The 19,573-nt window shown below is 46.5% G+C and overlaps 1 protein-coding gene across 1 annotated transcript in view; it reads right to left on the reverse strand.

Moving 5' to 3' along the window:
* Nucleotides 1-2,563: 2,563 nt before the first annotated feature.
* The window catches only part of trim8b (tripartite motif containing 8b), a 36,330-nt gene continuing 19,320 nt past the window's right edge, over nucleotides 2,564-19,573 (reverse strand). The window contains exons 4-7 of the mRNA XM_083788169.1: nucleotides 13,895-13,990; nucleotides 8,992-9,257; nucleotides 6,202-6,317; nucleotides 2,564-3,600 (exon numbers count right to left, since the gene is read on the reverse strand). Of these exons, the coding sequence (XP_083644295.1) occupies nucleotides 2,849-3,600; nucleotides 6,202-6,317; nucleotides 8,992-9,257; nucleotides 13,895-13,990 (1,230 nt within the window). The 3' untranslated portion in view covers nucleotides 2,564-2,848. The remainder of the gene's footprint in view (nucleotides 3,601-6,201; nucleotides 6,318-8,991; nucleotides 9,258-13,894; nucleotides 13,991-19,573) is intronic.

Consider the following 19,573-nt stretch of genomic DNA (forward strand, 5'->3'; position numbering starts at 1 on the left):
GGGGGAGTCTAAACCCCCCCCCCCCCCCCTATTCCCCCGCCCTGACCTCAGACAGCGCCCTCCCCCCCTACCTCCCTCTTGCGGGAGAGCGTTCAGTTCTTTACACATAAAGAATACATTTTATGCGTTCCGTTTCCATGTTTTTCTTCTCTCCACAGATCTTTTAAAAAGTGTTCCATGTTTCTCTCCCGGTCCGGTCCAGTCCATCTCGGTTCCTCCCGCTTTACTTCTTCTATAAATAAAACTAAAAGGTGGTCTCGTCTCGTCCTCTCGCCCCCGGCGCTCCCTATAGCGCCCCCCGGAGGACTCTAAAAGTGAGTCTCTTAAAAAAACGCCAGACAGTGCCAGGTGCGTGCACGTGTACAGTATACACGTGCCGGTTTGCGTGCACGACACGCGTGTGTGCCGGAGCGAACGCCGGAAACCCGACACTTCTCTAATGTACGATATACAGTACACCTCCAGTCATGATTTACGCTGATGACGACAAATAAAAACAAAACAGAAAGAAAAAAAAAAAACGTAAATTAAAAAACACAGAAAGGTCGACCCTGCCCCCGAAAGAGTGTGTACACATGTTCTACGTCTGTGTGTGTATATAAACATAGGCTTAAGTGTGTGTGTGTGTGTGTGTGTGCGTTCAATAGGAAGGTATGGTTGGGTAGTATTAAACCACTTCAGAACCCTGCAGTGTTATGCTTGGTGGAACGGAGTCCCCCAGGTTTCTGACCCCCACTCTCTCCTATTTATTTGTCCCTCTACTCACAAACAACGCGTTGTTGTGAGCTTGTAGATTGTACGTCATGTTGTGCCCGTAAAAAAAAATGCTGTGAAAGTTGTAATATTTGTAGTGTCCGTTTCTATCTACTGTAGTATCTAGTGTGTGTGTGTGTGTGCGCTCTTGCGTTACTATAATTTGTGAGGGACAAAATGTCCCCAGAATTGTGTGGAGTAGACATTGTGAGTGAGCACCACTTATTTATTTAGGTCTTTTTTTCAAGAATAGCAGACATAGCAGATCTACAAGCTTACAACGTGGCACTTTGTGCCACGTTGTAAGCTTGTAGATCAACTATTTCCGCTATTTTGTAAATTTTAGACGGCTTACAGAAATACAAATTGTAACGTTCCAATGTTCAATGCAATTTATTTATATAATAATCGTTAATCGCAAGTATTGGTGTGACAATCGTCATCTTAAAGGTTTCACGACATTAATTTTCATTTGTCTGTCTTTTAGTTTTACGACCTCAACTACGCACACAAATCCTCAACTTTGAAAATTCAGTGGATTTTCTGAGGCCTGGGATTTTCTCTGTGTCTGTGAAGCCTTTTGAGTTGCAATGAAAACAGGCAAAAAACTGTGACATCTGCTGGCAAATCCCATTGTCATAATGTGGGTTTAGCAGGCTGTGACATCACAGTCAGCAGGAAAATCAGAGCACTTGTTTACCAGTGTAGTTCTGGGTTAGGGGTTATGTCTGATTTAATACCAGTGTAGTTCTGGGTTAGGGCTTATGTCTGATTTAATACCAGTGTAGTTCTGGGTTAGGGCTTACGTCTGATATAATACCAGTGTAGTTCTGGGTTAGGGCCTATGTCTGATTTAATACCAGTGTAGTTCTGGGTTAGGGGGTTAGGCTTATGTCTGATTTAATACCAGTGTAGTCCTGGGTTAGGGGGTTAGGCTTATGTCTGATTTAATACCAGTGTAGTCCTGGGTTAGGGGGTTAGGCTTATGTCTGATTTAATACCAGTGTAGTCCTGGGTTAGGGCCTATGTCTGATTTAATACCAGTGTAGTCCTGGGTTAGGGGGTTAGGGCTTATGTCTGATTTAATACCAGTGTAGTCCTGGGTTAGGGGGTTAGGGCATATGTCTGATTTAATACCAGTGTAGTTCTGGGTTAGGGGGTTAGGCTTATGTCTGATTTAATACCAGTGTAGTCCTGGGTTAGGGGGTTAGGACTTATGTCTGATTTAATACCAGTGTAGTCCTGGGTTAGGGGGTTAGGGCTTATGTCTGATTTAATACCAGTGTAGTCCTGGGTTAGGGGGTTAGGGCTTATGTCTGATTTAATACCAGTGTAGTTCTGGGTTAGGGGGTTAGGGCCTATGTCTGATTTAATACCAGTGTAGTCCTGGGTTAGGGCCTATGTCTGATTTAATACCAGTGTAGTCCTGGGTTAGGGGGTTAGGACTTATGTCTGATTTAATACCAGTGTAGTCCTGGGTTAGGCTTATGTCTGATTTAATACCAGTGTAGTCCTGGGTTAGGGGGTTAGGCTTATGTCTGATTTAATACCAGTGTAGTTCTGGGTTAGGGCTTATGTCTGATTTAATACCAGTGCAGTCCTGGGTTAGGGCTTATGTCTGATTTAATACCAGTGCAGTCCTGGGTTAGGGCTTATGTCTGATTTAATACCAGTGTAGTTCTGGGTTAGGGCTTATGTCTGATTTAATACCAGTGTAGTTCTGGGTTAGGGGGTTAGGCTTATGTCTGATTTAATACCAGTGTAGTTCTGGGTTAGGGCTTATGTCTGATTTAATACCAGTGCAGTCCTGGGTTAGGGCTTATGTCTGATTTAATACCAGTGTAGTTCTCTTAAAATAGCCACTCTACATCCTTGTAGATCTACACTTTTTGGGCTTTAGGCTTACGGTAAAAAAAATGGCATTCATAAAACCAGCAACCTAAAATGTTGACGTCCTCACAAGTATAGTAACACAAGTGTGTGTGTGTGTGTGTGTGTGTGTGTGTGTGTGTGTGTGCTTGCGTGCATGTGTGTGTGTGTGTGTGTGTGTGCTTGCGTGCGTGTGCGTGTGTGCGTGTGTGTGTGCGTCATGGTGTTAACTGGTGACGTAGTGCTTGGCGGCGGGCTGCCCGTACAGCCCGTAGAAGTCGGCGTGTCTGTGCGTCTGCGAGGCGTCGATCCAGTCGCGCACGGCCAGGCCCTGCATGGAGCCCGCCGCGTGGGCGCCGCCCAGGCCGGGCGGCGGGGGAGGGGGGGGCGGCGGCGGGTACACGTCCTGGTGGGCGCTCACCCCCCAGGGGAAGGAGCCCGCCGGGGGGGGCCGCGGGTAGGGGGGCCCGTGGGGGCCCACGCCGCGGTGGGGCCCCGACACCGAGGGCACGCCCGAGCAGTAGCAGTTGTCCATGGTGCACACCAGGATCTTACGGCCGTACGGCACGGCCTGCTGGGAGGAGGCGGGGCCAACGCCGTGAGGCGACGCGCCGAACACAGAGCCGTGGTTGGCCGACGCCGCCGGGGGCCCGCCCTCGTGGGAGGAGGGGGGGCCGCAGGGGCCCAGCGGCTGCTGCTGCTGATTGGCCGACGAGGAGGAGGAGGAGGAGTGGCCCTCGCCGGAGGAGGAGGATCCCAGGTAGGGCTGCTTATTGGCGGAGGAGGAGGAAGAGGAGGAGTCTTTGAAGGCGGCCGCGGCGGTCTTGTTGCTGCCCGCGGTGTTGTTGTTGTTGCCGCCAACGCCGTCCGGGAAGGCGGTGGCGTGCTTCCTCTTCTCGGCCCCCGAGCCGGAGCTTTGACCACCGCTGGGGTAGGCCGGGACCACCTGGAGGAAGGAGGAGGGGGGGGTGAGGGGAGCTGGGGGGGGGGAGAGAATCAGAATCATCTTTATCATCTTTGCGTGGTAGTCGGGCATCAATCGTACAAAGACGAGACACAGACGTTTACCTGGCAGACTGACTGCTATTTATATTGTTACATAATTAAGCAATATTACACGTTAAATCACACGTCTAATATTGCAATTATACAACAGTTACCCTTAAAACAGAAACTAGTTAGCCTAGCCACCGAGTTTGCTGCTGAATTATTTGTTTTGATTAGGTGTGGAGTACGTGGTGCTCGTTTGAACCACGACTAGAAGGCTGTTTCAACCAATCAGATTTCTTCCTCGAAACGACCTGTTATATCATTTACCTAAATGGCAATATATCGACACCCTGTGAAGCTTGTAGATTGGCTATATTCCGTATCAGATGTTACTTTGGACAGGTGCGACTGGGAGACTTTAGTTACAACGACGTCGCATTACTTTACCTGGGTTACATCTTCTGATAGTTGCACTTGAATGTTGACGTGATTAGATAATAATCTAATGCAGTGGTTTTCAACCCTTTTCATATCAAGGTCCATTACATATTTGGAATTTGAGCCACACGGATAACCATCTGATGACATTTGTGACAAAATTTGTCTGAGAGACTGGCATTGGATCTTTTTTCATATCATATGAAAGCAGGGAATCATAGCTTCAAATTGACATATTGGTTGTTCAGTTTGACCCACCAGTTTTGGAGATATGGCTTAAAGGTTCACTTCTGTGGACTCTAACATTACACCTAGTTACATGATTAAGCATTTATTTCATATTTACATGTCAATTTCAGCTCCGACACTTATTTCAGACATGCTCTAGTATGTGAATAGTCTGCCTGTGCTATTAAAGGTATATTCAGTGATTTCACTCAAAAAACCTTAGGTTTCGTTTTTGGCTGTGGGACCCAGCCTTTCGTCCAATCAGGATAGAGAGTCAAAAACAAAACCTAAGGTTTTTTGACCCCCAGGGGTTAACTGGGGACAGGGAGGAACTCCTTATATGGCCAGCACACTCTATAGTAGGGAGGATTATCACAACAAAACAAAAAAATAAGTGATATTTGAATTAAGTGAAATCACTGAATATACCTTTAACTCATTTTGGATTAAAACGAAAATAGACACAAAAACAATATTTTGTTGTCGGTTAAATTCATTTGTCCACAATTACATGCTGTATTGAAATGTTGATCAAAATAACAATTACTTTACATTCTCTATAATTGTGTAGACATAAAATAGAATTCCCGGCTGCCTTGCGTACGTACCGGTTATATATGTCCCCGCAGACAAGCTACGAGCTTGTAGATCTGGTATTTTTTGAAAGATTTACTCAAATCTGGGGGGGGGTCGCTGGAACAACATATTTTCAGATGGGGGTCGGCGGCCAAATAGGAATAGTTTGGGGACCACTGACATAGAAACATAGGGTTTTTCAGAAAACGTTTAGGATTTAGAAGATTTTTTTATTTTTTTTAGAATCGGCCTCAGGCCATGTTAGTGGACTAGTGGACGAGAGATCCAGTATAAGTCATTTTACACTAGGTTGCATGCTGAAAATAGCAGATCTACAAGCTCACAACGCGCTGTGCTGCGACGCGTTGTGAGCTTGTAGATCTGCTATTTTCAGCAAGTGTAAAAACAGTCATTACGATGGCATCAAGGCCCACCAAAATACATTAAAATCGACTGTAGATTTAGTCGACTAAAATCACACGATATTTAACATTCCGGGTGACTAAAATTAGACTAAATCCATTCAAGAGACTATGACTAAAACTAAAATCTTAATGTGATGCCAAAAAAAAAGAAACACTACACCACTGATACGTTTTAACCCATTTTGGATGGGAACCCCTTTTGGTGTTAGCATCATGTCGTGCTTTAGCTATTGAAAAATAGCAGATCTACAAGCTCGAAGCTTGAAGGTCTGCTATTCTTGAAAAATCGAAGAGCGACTGACATAGAAGACATTTTTAGAATCTGATCTCAGGTCAGAATGGAAAACTGTCAGGATGTAGAAGACATTTTTTTTAATCTGATCTCAGGTCAGAGTGGGTTGAACCCAGACGGTGAACACTGTGTCCAGCATGGTGGAGGTTTTAACCCAGACGGTGAGCACAGTGTCCAGCATGGTGGAGGTTTTAACCCAGACGGTGAGCACCGTCCAACATTTTAACCCAGACGGTGAGCACCGTGTCCAACATTTTAACCCAGACGGTGAGCACCGTGTCCAGCATGGTGGAGGTTTTAACCCAGACGGTGAGCACCGTGTCCAGCATGGTGGAGGTTTTAACCCAGACGGTGAGCACCGTCCAACATTTTAACCCAGACGGTGAGCACCGTGTCCAACATTTTAACCCAGACGGTGAGCACCGTGTCCAACAATTTAACCCAGACGGTGAGCACCGTGTCCAACATTTTAACCCAGACGGTGAGCACCGTGTCCAGCATTTTAACCCAGACGGTGAGCACCGTGTCCAGCATGGTGGAGGTTTTAACCCAGACGGTGAGCACCGTGTCCAGCATGGTGGAGGTTTTAACCCAGACGGTGAGCACCGTGTCCAGCATGGTGGAGCTTACCTTCCAGGGTTCTCCTCAGGCTCTTCTCTCTCTTGGAGAGCTCCGACAGGAACAGCTTGGAGTTCAGACTGCCCACTTTGTACGGAGGGAGCGCACTGCCCACACACGCCTGGGACCTGCAGTCAGGACACGCACGCACACACACACACACACACACACACAACACACACACACGAGCGCGCACACACACACACACACACACACACACACGCACACACACACGTTAATGACAAAGTCACCCCGTTGGGAACATGACATGACATGGGGCAGCGGTGGCCGAACGGTTTGCGGAGCGGTCTTGATATCGGAAGGTCGCTATAGTTCGTATCCCCGGACCGGCATGTTAAAATTACCACCGCTGAAGTGCCCTTGGACATGGCATTGAACCCCTACCATGAAATGTTTGAGCAGGGCCTGGCTGTAAAAACAAGTTCTTGAGCTTAGTCCAGTTACCCTGGGTAAACATAGCACCTTTCCTTTAGTTTACAACAATACCCGTGTTCTTCCAGGAGGTCCTGACTACTGCATACATTTTATACAATAAAAAGGTTCACCATTTTAGGTGATAGCTTATCACCTAGAACGGTGATAAGAGTTGAGGCCATGTCATATACTGGCGGTGATGTCCTTATAAGGATTGACCCCACCTCCCTGTTGGTTTACCCAACTTCTAGACCAATCAGTGAACGGGGTGATAAAGACTTGTCTGATAGTAAAAACAGAGAGATGGGTCTGTGTCCGTGGTGATAGCTGATCACCACCGCGACTGATGTAATGGTGTAGTTTTACAACCCTTTAAAAAACTACACCGCGGTGATAAGCTACCACCAAAAACTGGAGTATGTATGAGCCTTAAAGGGACACTTCACCCTTTTTGCAAAAAAAGATATGTTAATGACCTTTAGAAGCTTTAGAACTCTTTCCTGGGGGTCTTTATGTATGTAATATGTGGTTTTAGATATTTTAGATTGTAGCAGTGAGCCCAGTGTCTCTGATGTCATGGACACTGGGCTCACTACCTTCCTGGAATACATGTTGTCTCAGTAAGACAGCTCTCCCCCTATCCACAAGGAGGAGCAGTGCACCAAATAATTATGGGATTTGTAGTCCAGGAAGGTAGTGAGACCAGTGTCCATGACATCAGAGACACTGTGCTCACTGCTACAATCTAAAATATCTAAAACCACATATTACATAAAGACCCCCAGGAAAGAGTTCTAAAGCTTCTAAACGTCATTAACATATATTTTTTTGCAAAAAGGGTGAAGTGTCCCTTTAAGAGGTTCTGAGCTGAATGAATGATAGTTAGGAAAGAACTGGTCTCGCGTAGACAGACAACTATAGAGGGTATGCGCGTGACATCATCGTACCTGGAAGTTATGCGGGAACGCCCACTGAGTGGCAAAAAAATACTTTCTGGCATCGACAGCCTATTCATCCAAACAGAAAAAAGTCTGTCTGATTAAACCTGATTAAACAATGTTAAACTCATCAACATTGCAGCTGTACGAAAAGCTTGAATTATCCTCTAGCTTTTCACTTTTTGATTCTTAAAAATCCACCAGAGAAACGTTATTAGCTACTTTTCTGTCAAGAAATGCCCTGCATTTGATTATTTTTCCAAGTGTCAGAGTTTGGAAGTGCTTGTTTTCAATACAATGACACAATTAGTGTCACGACTTGTGGTCGTGTGTAGATGTCGTCAGTGTGTGTCCCGTGTATTGTGTCTATAAATATTAGTGCCGTTATAGCGTGTGTATATTTAGTGAATTCTAAAGTTATATTCTAGGAGTGTCACAGTGCCCTTCAGCGTAGAGAGAGTTCCTGACTGAGCTATAGATACACACCAGGTGGAAGATTAAGTAACCCATTTGGACCCGAGGTCGATTCTACAAAATTCTTCTAAATCCTGACAGTTTTCTGTGTCAGTGGTTCTCCAACATTTTCATGTCAAGGAGCCCCACAATTATATGTATTTGGCCGCCGACCCCCATCTGAGAATATGTTGTTCCAGCCAGGGAGCCCTCCTAATAACAGCCGGGTCCATTGGGTTGTTCTGGGTACAAACTGTATGGGTCTATTTGGGTACGGGTCGGTCAAGGTGGACCGGTGAAGACCTCATAACGCATACGCATCTGTACCTCTGAGTGTAAGAACGGAAGCCAATATCCCTTTTCTCCAGGGGGCGGTTATTAGCACTACGCAAACCACGCAACTGCGTAGAGCGCCGACGGCTAGAGGCCCCGAGAGTTCTCCCTGAAACATGTCTAATATCGCAGCCCGTTCCGTGGCAGTTTGGGGCCTCCGGCGGCCGCGCGTCTCTTCCTCCTCCCAACCGGCGTCACTTCTTCATCCTCCCGTTAAAGGAGAATTCCATGCTCTCTTTGTAGTTGTTACTACAATATTTCCATTGCTCAAAATTATGTTATTTTTGTATATATCCTCTCTTCATAATGTAAATAATATCCCAAGCGGCACACTTTACTACTTATTTCGATGGAAATAAGCGAATTAGCACAACACCCCATAGCCCCCTTCAATCCAATGCAATTCACTGAGGGCTTATGGTAGGGGAAATAGGGGACGTAACAACTACAAAGAAAGGTAAGAAAGCCTTTTAGTATGGAATTCTCCTTTAAGCGACGCCCAGCCGTCACGTCGTGGGGACCCCTGTTGTCCCCCTCTGAGCAGCGCAGTGCACTGCAGAATTAGAGCAGATCTACAAGCTCACAACGCGTCTCTCCTCTCTCTCTCTCTGTGTGTGTGAGTGTCTCTCTCTCTCTCTCTCACCGGTCCATGAGGATGCGGACAGGCTTGGTGTTCTTCATGAAGCTCAGCTCCTCTGCCTTGGTGAAGGCCGTGGTGACGGAGCTGAGCAGCTTGTGGGCGTCGTGCCGCTGCTCGCCCAGCGCCAGGACCTGCGCGGCGTTGTCCTGGCAGAACCGCGACTGGGCGCGCTCCAGGACCTCCAGCGTCTTGGACAGGTCCTCCTCCAGGAGCTGGTGCATGCGCTGGTACTGCACACGCACCTCCTCCTTCAGCTCGCACACACGGTCCTGAGAAACACGCACACGCACACACACACACACACACACACACACACACACACACACCATAGAGTTAATACTGGTACTGCACACGCACCTCCTCCTTCAGCTCGCACACACGGTCCTGAGAAACACACGCAACGCACACACACACACACACACACCATAGAGTTAACCCATTCTGACCTGAGATCAGATTCATACGAGGTTTCCACTGGACACACACTGGTCTGATTATAACCCATTCTGACCTGAGATCAGATTCTAAAAATGTCAGTCGTTCTTCGACTTTTCAAAAATATTTTTTTTTCAAAAAATAGCAGATCTACAAGCTCATAGCGCGCCACCGAGTGGCGCGCTACGAGCTTGTAGGTCTGCTATTTTTCAATAGCTAAAGCATAACATGATGCTATAACACCAAAATGGGTTCCCGTTCAGAATGGCTTAATAAAAGGATAGAGAGACCCAAACCGGAGCGTTTTAGCTTCGCTATACGCTATACTAAGCATTTAAAGTATGAGGTATAAAGTACAGCAAGCAGCTTTGTGTTCATAAAACAGAAAGATTGGGTATCGGGTAAGACTGACGTTATGTATCTTTCAGGACCTTCCACTGCTTCGTCTCAACCATTACTCTATGGCTCTGGTCTCGGTCTTTATTGGGACGTTGCCTCTACTGTTGGAGCAGCCATAAACTACACAGGTTCATCTCTACTGTTGGAGCAGCCATAAACTACACAGGTTCATCTCTACTGTTGGAGCAGCCATAAACTACACAGGTTCATCTCTACTGTTGGAGCAGCCATAAACTACACAGGTTCATCTCTACTGTTGGAGCAGCCATAAACTACACAGGTTCATCTCTACTGTTGGAGCAGCCATAAACTACACAGGTTCATCTCTACTGTTGGAGCAGCCATAAACTACACAGGTTCATCTCTACTGTTGGAGCAGCCATAAACTACACAGGTTCATCTCTACTGTTGGAGCAGCCATAAACTACACAGGTTCATCTCTACTGTTGGAGCAGCCATAAACTACACAGGTTCATCTCTACTGTTGGAGCAGCCATAAACTACACAGGTTCATCTCTACTGTTGGAGCAGCCATAAACTACACAGGTTCATCCCGATGTTCTGGGCATCTTTGTAATGTTAGTGTTTAGTAAAAAGCAGGTAAAAGAGTAACGTTTGAGGCAAACTAACATCAGTCACTCTACCGTTCACTGTAGTAGAAGAGGTGCGGGTTTACCCCGCAGCTATGGCGGCTCCGCCTACAGGAAATACGTCGCCTGCGACCATGAGACCCGTTACTAGTACCAGTAAGACGACCTCGTGCACTGGCCATATATGGAGCGTGTCTTGAGTGTACAGGGTGTGATGATGAGGTCAGATCAAGATATGGAATGTCAGAACAGGTCAGCTCCATATATGGAGATCTAAGGGTGGCAGCGGGGGCAGTGTGTTGTTGAATATACAGGGTTTGATGAGGGCCTTCAAGTAGCAGATCTACAAGCTCACGCAAGCTCATGCATGGAGACCGTCTATTTTCCGTCTATATTTGGCTATTTAATCTGATCCATGGATCTTCAGATAGATAAATATACCGTAAATACTGTACCGGGTTTTGGGGTGGTATATATATAGCTTTTTGTGTTTGTTTACGCCCTAAAAAAGTGACTTATTGTTTCACTGTATGTATACAGTAGGTAAGCCAACGAGGAGACTATTTTTGGAACGTCAATTTGCAATCAATGGAGCAACGCAGCAAGATATCTCACCAACTGGCCTGGTTACATCACGACTAAGGAAACTGCACAACCCACAGCGTGTGCGAGCGGCCGAGCGCAGACACACACACACACACACACACACACACACACACACACGGAAAGGAAGATGACTGTCAACGCACAACGCAGAATGCAATCCTCAAGTGTTCAGTTCCCTCTGGGAGGGGCCTACCAAACGGAACCAAATGGACCCGTGACGGGTCCATTTGGTTCAATTCGGTACGCCCTCAGAGGAGCGTGTCTGTGCTTTGGCATGAACACCTTTTGGTGTTAGCATCATGTTATGCTTTAGATATTGAAAAATAGCTGATCTACAAGCTCATATCGCGCCACCGAGTGGCGCGCTACGAGCTTGTAGATCAGCTTGTAGAACGACTGACATAGAAACAGCTTTTTCAGAAAACTGTCAGGATGTAGAAGACATTTTTAGAATCTGATCTCAGGTCAAAATGGGTTATATTAGTTTAGTGGCGAAGGCATACATTTTAGTGACAATAAGGTCACTTACTGTATTAGATTCCCCGGTTTCTCCGTGAGCTTCCCATGTAGTGGTATAGCATTGTTATAGAGGGTTATGCACATGACATCATCGTACCTGGAAGTTATGCGGGAACACCCACTGAGTGGCAACAAACTACCTTGTGGCCTCGACAGAACACACAGAAAAGTCCTGTCTGATTGCATTAAACAATGTTAAACTCACCAACATTGCAGCTGTACGAAAAGCTTGAATTAACCTCTTTCTATCTGCAAAGTTTTTGTTTCATAAAAAATCCACCATAGAAACGTTATGAGCTACTTTCTGTCAAGAAATGCCCTGCATTTGATTATATTTCTTCTAAGTGTCAGAGTTTGGAAGTGCTTGTTTTCCATAACACAACATTTTGCTTCCTCCTGCATTATGTGACATTTAGAAACAGGTGGTACGGCAGGACGGTTGAGTGATTTCCAACGAGTGCTTCCAAACTCCAACATGCTGCTCAATGTTCTGCCACTCAGTCTAGATGAGGGGGGCGTGTCCTGATGGGGAAAACCATACATGTGCATACTCTCCATTTGTCTGTCATTGTTATTGTCCTGGTGTCACGCTCGTAGAACGCAGTACCACACCGTGGTACCCCAAAGAAGTTGTGACGTGCACGCGCAGGTACGGTACGTACGGAACGGTGCACGCTAGAACGCGTCCCCCTAGAATCTAGAGATCAAGAGGAGACGCACCTGACCTGACCTCGGGTTTACACGAGACGTTCCAAGACGCACCAACAGTACCCAGAGGTCTAGGTTTACTGGCGACGGGCCGTGGGCTTCGCTGTACTGCAGCGCAGTAAAGGAGAGGTCTGATTATTTTTAATCAATTTGGTTCCGTTTTTGGTACGGCCTCAGAGGAGGAGCAGCAGAGCGTATACGTTACGTCCGTTTTTGGTACGGCCTCAGAGGAGGAGGAGCAGAGCGTATACGTTACGTCCGTTTTTGGTACGGCCTCAGAGGAGGAGCAGAGCGTATACGTTACGTCCGTTTTGGTACGGTCCTCAGAGGAGGAGCAGAGCGTATACGTTACGTCCGTTTTGGTACGGCCTCAGAGGAGGAGCAGAGCGTATACGTTACGTCCGTTTTGGTACGGTCCTCAGAGGAGGAGCAGAGCGTATACGTTACGTCCGTTTTGGTACGGCCTCAGAGGAGGAGCAGAGCGTATACGTTATGTCCGTTTTGGTACGGTCCTCAGGAGGAGCAGAGCGTATAATTAACGTCCGTTTTGGTACGGCCTCAGAGGAGGAGCAGAGCGTATACGTTACGTCCGTTTTGGTACGGTCCTCAGAGGAGGAGCAGAGCGTATACGTTACGTCCGTTTTGGTACGGTCCTCAGGAGGAGCAGAGCGTATAATTAACGTCCGTTTTGGTACGGCCTCAGAGGAGGAGGAGCAGAGCGTATACGTTACGTCCGTTTTGGTACGGTCCTCAGAGGAGGAGCAGAGCGTATACGTTACGTCCGTTTTGGTACGGCCTCAGAGGAGGAGCAGAGCGTATACGTTACGTCCGTTTTGGTACGACCTCAGAGGAGGAGCAGAGCGTATACGTTACGTCCGTTTTGGTACGACCTCAGAGGAGGAGCAGAGCGTATACGTTACGTCCGTTTTGGTACGGTCCTCAGAGGAGGAGGAGCAGAGCGTATACGTTACATCCGTTTTGGTACGGCCTCAGAGGAGGAGCAGAGTGTATACGTTACGTCCGTTTTGGTACGGCCTCAGAGGAGGAGCAGAGCGTATACGTTACATCCGTTTTGGTACGGCCTCAGAGGAGGAGCAGAGTGTATACGTTACGTCCGTTTTGGTACGGCCTCAGAGGAGGAGCAGAGCGTATACGTTACGTCCGTTTTGGTACGGTCCTCAGAGGAGGAGCAGCAGAGCGTATACGTTACGTCCGTTTTGGTACGGTCCTCAGAGGAGCAGCAGAGCGTATACGTTACGTCCGTTTTGGTACGGCCTCAGAGGAGGAGGAGCAGAGCGTATACGTTACGTCCGTTTTGGTACGGTCCTCAGAGGAGGAGGAGCAGAGCGTATACGTTACGTCCGTTTTGGTACGGCCTCAGAGGAGGAGCAGAGCGTATACGTTACATCCGTTTTGGTACGGCCTCAGAGGAGGAGGAGCAGAGAGTATACGTTACGTCCGTTTTGGTACGGTCCTCAGAGGAGGAGCAGAGCGTATACGTTACATCCGTTTTGGTACGGCCTCAGAGGAGGAGCAGAGCGTATACGTTACGTCCGTTTTGGCACGGCCTCAGAGGAGGAGCAGAGCGTATACGTTACATCCGTTTTGGTACGGTCCTCAGAGGAGCAGCAGAGCGTATAATTACGTACCTCCACCACACACTTGTCCGAGTCCAGCTTGCAGAGTTGCTCCTCGATGTCCTGGACCCTCTCCTCCACGCGCTCCTGCTGCCTCAGCAGGCTTTGCTGTGAGAAGACAAGAAGAAACACAAACACAAAGAGATTAAGACAAGAAAAACCAGACATGGAAATGTCTTCCCGACACCCAGAGCTTCTATTTTGAAAGAAATTAATGCGTTAATGGCATTTCGATTTCTGAGACATATTGTAAAATCAATGTTTATTTAACAGACCCATAATAAGGGTCCATTTGGTTCCAAACTATCATTTCGTTTGGGGACCCCCTGGAGCTTCCTCAAGGACCCCCGGGGGTCCCGGGACCCCACTTTGAGAAGCACTGAGCTGTGTTGCTAGTAACACAGGCTGGATTGGTACAGCGCACGTGTCAGTCTGTGTGTGTGTGTGCTGCTATGGAGATGATATACAAAGAGACCCTCCCACTCATAAACGCTGTGTAATGAAAGTCCTTAGTCCTTAGTCCTTAGTCATTTTAGATGGAAGCCAGCGACATGACGTTTGTACTAGCTACAAAATATACAAGCTGAAGTTGAGCTGAATTCAACTACAAAGTTACAAAAACCAAGGGAGTGTTTAACCATTTCGACTCATCTTCTCTCCATCTTCACACAATTGCTGTTTCTAACGGGTGGGGACTAATTAGGACTAATTGACTAAAAGTCCTTTGTACGCGTACCACGCATGCATGCTTGACGTCAATGAACGCGTCGTCGACAAACAGTGACTCAGTCAAAGACACGCTGCGCAGCGTCGCTTTGTAGCTTCAGTGTGTTAGCGTTGTTGTCTATCTTTTGTTAGCTTTTCCAGTGTGTGCGCCTGAAGCATTGGGACTGGGAGCCCAGGGAGGGAACCCAGCTAATTCCGTCTCTTTCCAACCAACACACAATCCTGGGGCGGGCGGGTGGCCTGCGGGGATAGGGAGGGGAGGGGTGGGGTGGGGTGGCTGCCATAGCAACCAACCAAATGCTATTTTGTGTTTGCAACATGAGTGAGTGAGAAATAATGTGGGGGTAGATAAATGGGCTAGGAGAAGGGGAGAGAGAGAGAGAGAGAGAGAGAGAGAGAGAGAGAGAGAGAGAGAGAGAGAGGCATACAAGGCAGTGTCTCTGGATTGCCAGAACATTGGCAAGAACAGAACAACTCCATGTCAAGACAGTTTTGTTTTCTGAAAAACCCCATGTTTCTGTCAGTGGTTCTCACAGGGTTAAAACCCCATGTTTCTGTCAGTGGTTCTCACAGGGTTAAACCCCCATGTTTCTGTCAGTGTTCTCACAGGGTTAAAACCCCATGTTTCTGTCAGTGGTTCTCACAGGGTTAAAACCCCATGTTTCTGTCAGTGTTCTCACAGGGTTAAAACCCCATGTTTCTGTCAGTGTTCTCACAGGGTTAAAACCACATGTTTCTGTCAGTGGTTCTCACAGGGTTAAAACCACATGTTTCTGTCAGTGGTTCTCACAGGGTTAAAACCCCATGTTTCTGTCAGTGGTTCTCACAGGGTTAAAACCCCATGTTTCTGTCAGTGGTTCTCACAGGGTTAAAACCCCATGTTTCTGTCAGTGGTTCTCACAGGGTTAAAACCCCATGTTTCTGTCAGTGGTTCTCACAGGGTTAAAACCCCATGTTTCTGTCCGTGTTCTCACAGGGTTAAAACCTCATGTTTCTGTCAGTGGTTCTCACAGGGTTAAAACCCCATGTTTCTGTCAGTGGTTCTCACAGGGTTAAAACCCCATGTTTCTGTCAGTGGTTCTCACAGGGTTAAAACCCCATGTTTCTGTCAGTGTTCTCACAGGGTTAAAACCCCATGTTTCTGTCAGTGTTCTCACAGGGTTAAAACCCCATGTTTCTGTCAGTGGTTCTCACAGGGTTAAAACCCCATGTTTCTGTCAGTGTTCTCACAGGGTTAAAACCCCATGTTTCTGTCAGTGGTTCTCACAGGGTTAAAACCCCATGTTTCTGTCAGTGGTTCTCACAGGGTTAAAACCCCATGTTTCTGTCAGTGGTTCTCACAGGGTTAAAACCCCATGTTTCTGTCAGTGGTTCTCACAGGGTTAAAACCCCATGTTTCTGTCAGTGGTTCTCACAGGGTTAAAACCCCATGTTTCTGTCAGTGGTTCTCACAGGGTTAAAACCCCATGTTTCTGTCAGTGGTTCTCACAGGGTTAAAACCCCATGTTTCTGTCAGTGTTCTCAAACATTTTCATGTCAAGGACCCCCAAATATATATGTGTGTAATTGGCCGCCGACCCCCATCCGAAAATGTGTTGTTCCAGGGACCTCCCCCCCCCCCCAGAAGCAAAGATTTTAGTTAAAAAGCATTCGCTTCCGGCCCAGGCCGTAGCGTAACGGTCTGGGCACCGGACTGGTGATCCAGTCGCGGTGTGCCGCGGGTTCGACTCCCGGACCCGACACGGCCTTTACCGCATGTCATCCCCCCATCTCTCTCCCGTTTCCTGTCAGCCTACTTTCTATCCCTTAAAAAATCAATAAAGGCGTAAGCCACAAAAAAATATCTTAAAAAAAAAAAAAAAAAAAAAAAAAAGCGTTCGCTCCGAAAGAATATATATTCAAAGGTTTGCGCCACATTACCAAAATACATTTTAGTCGACTGAATGAACTGCAGATTTAGTCGACTAATACTAGACTAACACTAAAACATTCCAGGTGACTAAAATGTGACTAAAACTAAATGAAGTTTCATTCCAAAGACTAAAACTAAAATAGAAATTTGCTGCCAAAAACAACATTGTCTGGTCATGTACAGACATGTTGGTGACCCCCCCCCCCCCCCCCCCCCCCCAACCTGAACAAGTGTTGTGCCAGGGGACCAATCAGTGCCCAGCATGGTGCACTTACAGATCTGCTATCTGTGATAGCCAAAGTACCAATAGGTTAAACCAGAGGTCCTTGAAGGGATTCCTTCCAGGTGGTCCCCTGGAAACCAAACGGACCCTTATCAGATCTTTAATCCATTTTGGGGCGGGAACCCCTAAAGCTATGCTTTAGCTATTGAAAAATGGCAGATCTACAAGCTCATAGCTTTTACGAGCTTGTAGGTCTGCTATTTTTTAAAAATCGAAGAACGACTGACATAGAAACATCGCTTTTTCAGAAAACTGTCTTTCAAACAGACATTTTTAGAATCTGATCTCAGGTCAAAATGGGTTAACTCTAATAAAAAAAGTCTAGTAGCCAATGTAGAGAATGTAGAAGAATTATCATTTTTGGCCTCCTCATATGGTTACATCAAAACAACACAGGATTGTGGACAAAATCAACCCTGACAATAACTTTGGGTCAGAGAGGCTATAAATCTCATCAAACGGTGGTCCGCGTGTCTCAAATTCTGAATAACCCGTTTTGACCCGAGATCAGATTCTATAAATATCTTCTACATCCTGACAGTTTTCTGAAAAAGCTATGTTTCTATGTCAGTCGTTCTTTTTTTCTTTAAAAAATAGCAGACCTACAAGCTCGTATCGCGCCACTCGGTGGCGCGCTACGAGCTTGTAGATCTGCTATTTTCCAATAGTTAAAGCATAACATAATGCTAAGCCCAAAATGGAATAATGTGCCATGAAATGAAAAAAGGTTGAGGAGAAAACCACTGGCTTCAACTGACAGCGGTTATAAAAGTGACTGTGACTTTAATCATGCTGGTGGATCAGAGAGAGACCCCCCCCCCCCTGGAATCACCTCAAGGAAGGACCCCCGGGGGGGTCCCGGACCACCCTTTGAGAACCCCTCCCCCCAGACCCCCCCCCCCACCCCACCTCCCCCCCCCCCCCACCCCACCTCCCCCCCCCCCCCAGCATTCCACACATCTAATCAACCCCCCCACCCGATCATTTATCTCCCCTCTAATAATATGCACATGTATTCACACACACACACACACACACACACACACACACACACACACACACACACACACACACACACACACACACACACACACACACACACACACACACACACACACACACACACACACACACAGAGGGGTCTGATCTTGTGAGTCATGGCATGCATGGTGTTGTGACAACAGCGCTCGTTAATATAGCGGGACAGTGACAGCAGGGGGGGGGGTGGGGGGGGGGAGCGTGCGCGGCGTCTCCCAGACGCCACTGCTCCTCGCCTCGCTAGGCGGTCCTTCCTCCTCCACGTGTGCCACGTTGTCTTCGTCTTACCCAACCAACCACCACCATACTGTGAGATCTGCTTCTCAGACCAACCAACCACCACCATACTGTGAGATCTGCTTCTCAGACCAACCAACCAACCACCATACTGTGAGATCTGCTTCTCAGACCAACCAACCACCACCATACTGTGAGATCTGCTTCTCAGACCAACCAACCACCACCATACTGTGAGATCTGCTTCTCAGACACCAGTGATGTTTTCGTCGACTAAAACTAAGACGAAAAATGTTCGTCGACTACCTTTTTCCACTGACAAAAACGAATGGAAACTAAATGAAAACTAAGCTATGATGACTAAAACTAAGACTAAATATACTGACAATTTCGTCGACAAATAATAACTAGACTAAAATGTTAGGAAGGGACTAGTGGACAAGAGATCCACTATAAGTCATTTTACTCTTGGTTGCATGCTGAAAATAGCTGATCTACAAGCTCACAACGCATCGCAGCTTGTAAATCGGCTATTTTCAGCAAGTATAAAAACACTCATTACGACGGCATAAAGGCCCGCCAAAATACATTTTTGTCGACTAAATCACCTGTAGATTTAGTCGACTAAAATCTTATGACATTTAGTCGACTAAAACTAGACTAACACTAATACATTTCCAGGTGACTAAAATGTGATTAAAACTAAATGAAGTTTCAGTCCAAAGACTATGACTAAACTAAAATCGAAATTTGCTGCCAAAAACAACACTGTCAAACACACACCACTAAAATGTATAGGATGAATTTGGGCAATTTAGAAACGGGTAGATTAATTTGGTACTCCTGAGGAGGACAGAGTGTGTCTGGTGTGCGATTTGAAAGAAATTGAAAATGAAATTCATTTTTTTGTTTTACTGCCCATTATGTGAAGAATTAAGACATGTGTTATTTTGTAAAATGACAACCATCTGTGCTAACTTTGTCTGGTTAGAGGACTATGAAAAACTGGAATTTTGTTTTAGGAAAGGTGTTTTTGCTTTAGCAGACTTTTTATACAAAGCGTGGGGGAAAAAGGCAGAATGTTTTGTTTGTGTAAAAAAACAACAAAAAAAACAACAACAAAACAAACCTGTTTCTTGTACACAATGCAATATTGAAGCAATGATAAGGTGTGTCCTATAAGTCCATGTGGGCTGACCTGAGATCAGATTCATACGAGTTTTCCACTGGACACACACTGGTCTGATCAACCCATTCTGACCCGAGATCAGATTCCAAAAATGTCAGTCGTTCTTCGATTTTTCAAAAATAGCAGACCTACAAGCTCGTAGCGCGCCACTCGGTGGCGCGCTACGAGCTTGTAGATCTGCTATTTTTCAATAGCTAAAGCATAACATGATGCCAACACCAAAATGGGTTCCCGTTCAGAATGGGTTAAACTTGCATTAGGTTATACTTTAGCTATTGCAAAATAGCACACCGAGTGCCGCGCTAC

Source organism: Protomyctophum parallelum (assembly GCF_964188405.1).
Source record: "Protomyctophum parallelum genome assembly, chromosome: 17".
NCBI lineage: Eukaryota > Metazoa > Chordata > Actinopteri > Myctophiformes > Myctophidae > Protomyctophum > Protomyctophum parallelum.